The following is a 6,485-nucleotide window of genomic DNA, read 5'->3' as shown; positions in this document are numbered from 1 at the left end:
AAAATCAAACAAAAATGGTATAATAAAATCAGCTTTTTAAAAACTTAAATCAAATTATTCAAATCATCTGGGTCTTCAATTAGAAACCGCAAGGATTAACAAGTACATTACTTTCTCATCAAACATTTAAAAAAAAGGAGGTAGAGTAACTTGCTGCTTAATGTCTCCACCCATATTGAAAGTATATTTATACTGTGTTTATCTAGTGAGAGCTCAGTGATTGTGTTCTTTCATCATGACCATCATCATCATCTCTCTGCTCCTGCTGGCCTCTCTGCTGCCACACCTGACCTTCACTGGTGAGAATGATTATATAACAGCATATTATGATGATTATTTAAGAATATTTAATTGGTGTGTGCTGAATAAGTTGACTGTCTCTCTCTCTCTCTCTCTCTCTCTCTCTCTCTCTCTCTCTCTCTCTCTCTCTCTCTCTCTCTCTCTCTCTCTCTCTCTCTCTCTCTCTCTCTCTCTCTCTCTCTCTCTCTCTCTCTCTCTCTCTCTCTCTCTCTCTCTCTCTCTCTCTCTCAGCTCGTGTGAATGTGGGTATAGTGAACGGCAGGGAAGCCAAACCCCACTCCAGACCTTACATGGTTTCAATTCAGGTGGATGGGTCCCATATCTGTGGTGGATTTCTAATTTCTGAGTGGATGGTCTTGACTGCTGCACACTGCTGGAACCGGTAAGAGCTTGTTTAGTGTGAACTGCAATGTTGAGTTAAAATTACAGGCCCCACTTTATATTAGGTGGCCTTAACTATTATGTACTTGCATCAAAAAATAAGTACAATGTACTTATTGTGTTCATATTGTAATGCACTTTTGCTGATATTGAGGTGGATACGGGTAAAGTTAGGGAACGGTGTGGTGGTATGGGTAAGTTTAAGGGTAGGGTTAGGTGTAAGGGAAGTGTCAAAAGAGCAATTATAAAAATAATTACAGAAATTAATTACAGATGTAATTTCATGCAGGTATTTTTTAAAATGTACAATGTAAAAGCATGTATGTACAAAATAAGTGCATTGTATCAAATGATTATTTAAAATTATTAAAATGTTAGTACATAGTGAAGGCCACCTAATATAAAGTGGGTCCCCTTTTCTTTTGATTGACTGCAGTGCAACCATACCATGTGACACAAATTACTATTTCCAATACGCTCTTTCAACAGAAATGCGATTCTGACGGTTGTTGTTGGTGCTCATGACTTAAGGAACAGCAAGAGATCAGATCGCATCGGAGTGAAGTCCTACATCCCGCATCCAGACTATATAGGCCTACCCAGGCCTATTCAGAATGACATCCTGGTTTTGAAGGTAACAATCTGTAATACTTTTAGTTGCTCACAAGAATATCTGGTCAGGAAACAGTAGCACAAACTATGTTTGAAATTCTATTACAATTTCATGCTTTAAAAATTAGTGAAGGGATTTAAATCATTATATGTAATTGGCCAAGTGATTATTTGAGTCTGTTTCCTACATTTTCCCAACACGTTGAACTGAGCAATGCCATTGAACCATTTTAATAGGCTACTTTTAAACGCATATAGCTCAGTAATGTCAGTTTTATGTATTTTCTGAGAGGGGTCGGGATTTTTCTTGGGAAAGTCAGGGGGGGGAGAGGCGCACACTTTGATTAGACTGGATAAACACATGCAGCATCTTAATTGTTAAGAAAATGAAACAAAATAAATGAATAAATCAAGCCTTTATTTCGTAACACTAGGATATATCATAGAGCATTCAGAAAATGAACAGTTTGCGCTCCTAAGGGCTTTCACACTTTTCCAAAAGTGGGCCTTCTCTCAGTTGACCTGCTGATGAATTCTTCAAGCAGGGTCGAAACATAAACATCGCATTCATCAATAATATGCATCTAGACAGCTGAAATGGAAAATGATGGGCCGCCTCAAGCAGTCGCCTCGCCGCTGCAGTCTGAGCCACATCCCCCTTTTTTTTTTACAGTCCGAGTTGCGGGCGGGTTAGTTGAAAACGTTGGTCGGGTGTGGGTTGTTTAAACATTGACCCGCGCATCACTGGTAATGTCTGTATTTTTGAATTACAGTTAATGAAAAAAGTCAAACTAAATAAGAAAGTTAGACTGATACAATTACCAAATGAAGGAGAAGACGTGGGACCAGATACTGTCTGTATTGTTGCCGGCTGGGGAAGACTGTCGACTTATGGTCCAGTGAGTGTTCGTCTAATGGAGGCAAACACGACTACAATAAATCCGGAAGAGTGTCAGCGTAGATGGGGATCTTCCTTCTTGGCCCCACAGATGATCTGTGCATATGGAGCTGGTGGATCCTGCTCTGTATGTACAAAAGATAATTCACAAATGTTATGGTAATGAAAAAACTGGTTTCACTAGTGACATGTTGATCTGTGTTTCTTAACAGGGGGATTCAGGAGGTCCTTTGGTTTGTGGAGACACTGCAGTTGGTGTCACATCTTTCGGTGACAAGTATCTCTGTAATTCACCTGCGCTCCCTGAAGTATATACTAAGATTTCAACATATATTCAATGGATCCACGAAAAAATATTAAGTGACATGTAAACTAAAAAAGGAAATGTGTTTCTGTTATTCTTCTATCAATAAACGTATCACATGGCAAGCATCAATTTATTCTCAAAAGAACTCTCAAAGTATTCTCATTGTCACAACCATATTACACACTCAAAATCATTGAGCAGTCACTTGGTAGCAATCATGGTAACACCTTCAATTTCCAGTCATGCAAGAAAGAAGGTCATATCTACTTGAATAAAAAAAAGAAAACAAAAAGAAAATAAATAATATATATAAAACATGTAGTTTGGTCTAAATTAAAATAAGTTCAATTAAAACAGTTCTGGAAAGGCCTTCAGGTTTGAGTTAAAATACACAGTGTTAAAAACAACTACACCTGTGAGGTGGATGGATTATCTTGGCAAAGGAGAAGTGCTCACTAACACAGATTTAGACAGATTTGTGAACAATATTTGAGAGAAATAGGCCTTTTGTGTTTATATATAATTATACACAGTACACACACATATATTATGTAAACACAAACTATATTTTTGGATCTGATAAATCGTTTGACAGCACTATTTTAAATAAATGGCACTTTGTTTGATATTCTGTACTTCACTGTTTGTTATATTGTTACATACAGTAACAATGTAACCTTTAGAACACTATAACAAGTACACACATCTCGCTACATATACACAGTTAACTTACATTGATACATTTTTTAATACATTTATAATAATAATAAAATATAAATAAAATAAAAGTGATAATAAATATCAATATATCGGCCTATGTATCACATAAAAAAGAAAGAATTACAAAAATTGTAAAGCCTACATTTTCAGTTTTCATGATGTTCATATATGGTTCCCATGACTAAATGATAAAGTCTTTCTGCTTGTCCTTGCAATGTGAGTTAGTCTTTCCAGTCCAATATCTCCCTTATCCACATTCTGATGGAGCATCCTTACTCTTCCAAACATAATGTCTTCTTGTATATCCATTTTCCAAGGATTTAGCAGCCCTACATCTAATGTTAATTACTATAGTTATTACTATACATATAGTACGATATTTAAGCATTATGCTATCATATATAGATACATGTCCCTTCCCTTCTATTTCCAAGTGTTATTTCCTCTAATTTTGTATTATTTGGAACAAGTATGCCATCCATCCAACGTTATCTGCAATTCCTTCAACTCAACACCAGAGGTCTCTAGCTTTCTAAATCTGACTTTGAACATTTTCATTTCTCAGAAGCAGAAGTCCTCATAGTTGGGTAAACCTCTATAGAGGGGTGCCTTTTTCCATAGGCTTTTGGATTATCGCTAATAACAAGCTCTGTGATCAACACAAGTTTATGATACTTAAACGTTTTGTCTATCAAGATAATGATCACAGATGAACACAACTTTTATTAATTTTGAAGCCTAAATGCAGTTGCCAAAAGCTTACCTTTTCGTTATGATGACGTTTAATCTCCCCGACAGCCTCTGTAGTCATTTAGCCGCCTTTTTCAAGACACATAACAGCTCAAAACAAAATCATGAGTATGGCAATACTGATGTATTTTATGTCGTAGAATAAAACGTGAAAGTGTCTTGAGCATGTGTTCATCACAGACCTTATTTCAGCTGTTTAACCAAAATCCCATAAAAAAAAAACATTGACCTGGACGTGGGAACCAGAAGAGCTAAAATGTTAACGTGCTTCCGCATCTTGCCTACAAAGTGATGTCATACCTGCACCACTCTATAGTGATGAATGGTAGATGACAGTAAATATAATTTTTGAACACATAATGCATATGATATCACAGTTTTCACAAATTCACTTTTTTATGTTTTACACAGAGATGATAGCCATACCGTATTCAAAAACATGCACTTTGAAACCCAAGCTTGTGTTTTCAGGACCCCAAAACGCTGTTGTTGTGTAAATGAACAGCCAAAATGCACAAAATGTTTTCAGATTTTAGTTGAAAACAGTATTATGTAAACAGCCCCTAAAATATGTCATTACGGTTTCAGCATCTTATGATGCCTAATAAAGATAACAGAGTAACAGCACTATCTCTTTCAGCTCATGTGAACGGCAGGAAGCCAAACCCCACTCAAAACCTTTCATGGTTTCTCTTCAGAAGTATGGACAACATATCTACAGTGGATTCCTCAAACTTGTCAGATTCCTGATGAGTTTGTCTTGACTGCTGCACATTGCAGAAAGAAGACTTTTGTTTAGTCTAAACTGCAATAATGATTGCATATTTAATCTTTTTTTTTATTTTTTTTTATTACAGTTTTATATAGTTTACAGACTTTTGTTATCAAATCAGTATGCTCTATATGCTTTTATAAAATAATGCAAAAAACTGAGAAATAATACTACTTTCTTTCAAAAGAAATAAAATACTGACAGTTGTGGTTGGTACACATGACCTAAAAAATTAGAATGAGGGTTCAGTCCGCAGTGAAGTCCTAGCTCAAGGATCCAGATATAATGAATTACATTATGCCTTTGAAGGTAAACTACACTTGTTCTGGTTGCAGGGAAAAAACATAAAAACAATAAAATAAATTTTCACTTTCAGGGGTCTGCACGAACCTCATATTAAAGCCTAGTTTACCCAAAAATGAAAATTCTTTCGTTAATTGCTCACCCTCATGTCAAACCCTTAAGACCTTCGTTCATCTTCGGAACACAAATTAAGATATGTTTGATTAAATCTGAGCGCTCTCTGACCACTCCATAGACAGCAATTTAATTAATTCTTAATTAATTCTCTCTTTCTCTCTCTGCTGAAGCAGGAACAGACTCCTTCATCAACACCGTGTTCGGCTCCGAAGTGAATGATCCTGTTTATACCCGTGATGCGGGGCGGAGCGCGAGATGCAAATCTCGCATGCCAATGGCCATTGGCTCGTTTTCTTTATCTCGAAGCTGATAGGGGCTCCCAGAAGTGATCCCAATTCGTCGGTGACGTCCGACATACGTCGAACGTGACCGACTGATAGGGAACATAGTGATACACAATGAAATACACAAGATAATGAACTCAATAATAAACAGCTGTGATGAATAAATGAATATTAACTGATAAGGTGGGAAACTACAGCAAAGGAAAAACAGAGAAACGAAAGAGAAACAAAATAAAAGGTCATGAAAATCAATCTAAACAGAATAACCACGGCCTTGCTCCATAAAATGACTGAGGTGGTAGTTCAGGAGGCGGATGAGGGACTGGAGAAGTAAGCTCCAGTGGGAGGAGCCAGGGTGGCGATGGTGGACGGAGGAGCCATGGTGGAGAACATTGGAATTGGAGCTCTGGGAGTAGATGAAGAGTGTATGGGACAGAGGGACCCCGATGGTTCTGGAGACCACGGCCGAGCAGCAGAGCCGGCAGTTTGGCAGTTGCTTTTATCCAAAGCGACTTACAGTGCCCTTATTGCAGCAACATGGAGTAAAGTGCCTTGCTCAAGGACACACTGGTGGTGACCACTGGGATCGAACCAGCAACCTTCTGCATATCAGTTCCATGGTTTACCCCACTGGACCACCATCTCACCACCATCTCACCAGTGTGACTGAGGAACAAGGCAGAGCTGGGGGGAAGGCGGAGCCCATTGAAGCTGAAGGGGGGAGAGACGGAGGCACATAAGTCTGTGGTGCAGGCAGGGTGACCACTGACCAAGGTGGAGCCTGAGGGACGGAGAGATAAGGACAATGGTCTCTGTTGGAGCCAAGGAAGGAAGGAGGTGGAGTGATATGTGGTTGGAAGCGGAGCAAGGGGATCCATGTGCCTGGGTGAAGCTGGAGACTGGAAGACCTGAGGCTTATCCCCACAAAGGCATGGTGTTAGAGGAGAAGTCGACAGGAAGGGAGCCAGCTGAGGTGGGGCTGACGGACTGGCTGAATCGTGCAGTAGAGGTGTGAAAGGGAACCTGGGCGGAATCAGTGAC

The 6,485-nt window shown here is 38.7% G+C and overlaps 1 protein-coding gene across 1 annotated transcript; it reads left to right on the top strand.

The window, feature by feature from the left end:
• The first annotated feature begins 221 nt into the window (after positions 1-221).
• Positions 222-2,636, top strand: LOC307121188 (granzyme B(G,H)-like). Its single transcript, XM_079808680.1, has 5 exons — positions 222-299; positions 532-682; positions 1,171-1,315; positions 2,067-2,318; positions 2,404-2,636. The coding sequence occupies exons 1-5, from the start codon at positions 236-238 to the stop codon at positions 2,560-2,562; spliced, it is 771 nt and encodes a 256-aa protein (XP_079664806.1). The 5' UTR covers positions 222-235; the 3' UTR covers positions 2,563-2,636.
• Positions 2,637-6,485: the final 3,849 nt, after the last annotated feature.

Source organism: Gobio gobio (assembly GCF_949357685.1).
Source record: "Gobio gobio genome assembly, chromosome: 24".
NCBI classification, from domain to species: domain Eukaryota; kingdom Metazoa; phylum Chordata; class Actinopteri; order Cypriniformes; family Gobionidae; genus Gobio; species Gobio gobio.
This window is presented reverse-complemented; position numbering and strand designations above follow the sequence as displayed.

What these genes read in the sequence shown, in the direction of transcription:
- LOC307121188 (XM_079808680.1), top strand. Translation starts at nt 236, where the DNA reads ATGACCATCATCATCATCTCTCTGCTCCTGCTGGCCTCTCTGCTGCCA. An exon ending in GCTGCACACTGCTGGAACCG is followed by an intron (nt 683 to 1,170) that starts GTAAGAGCTTGT and finishes CTCTTTCAACAG; the next exon opens with AAATGCGATTCTGACGGTTG. An exon ending in ATGACATCCTGGTTTTGAAG is followed by an intron (nt 1,316 to 2,066) that starts GTAACAATCTGT and finishes TTTGAATTACAG; the next exon opens with TTAATGAAAAAAGTCAAACT.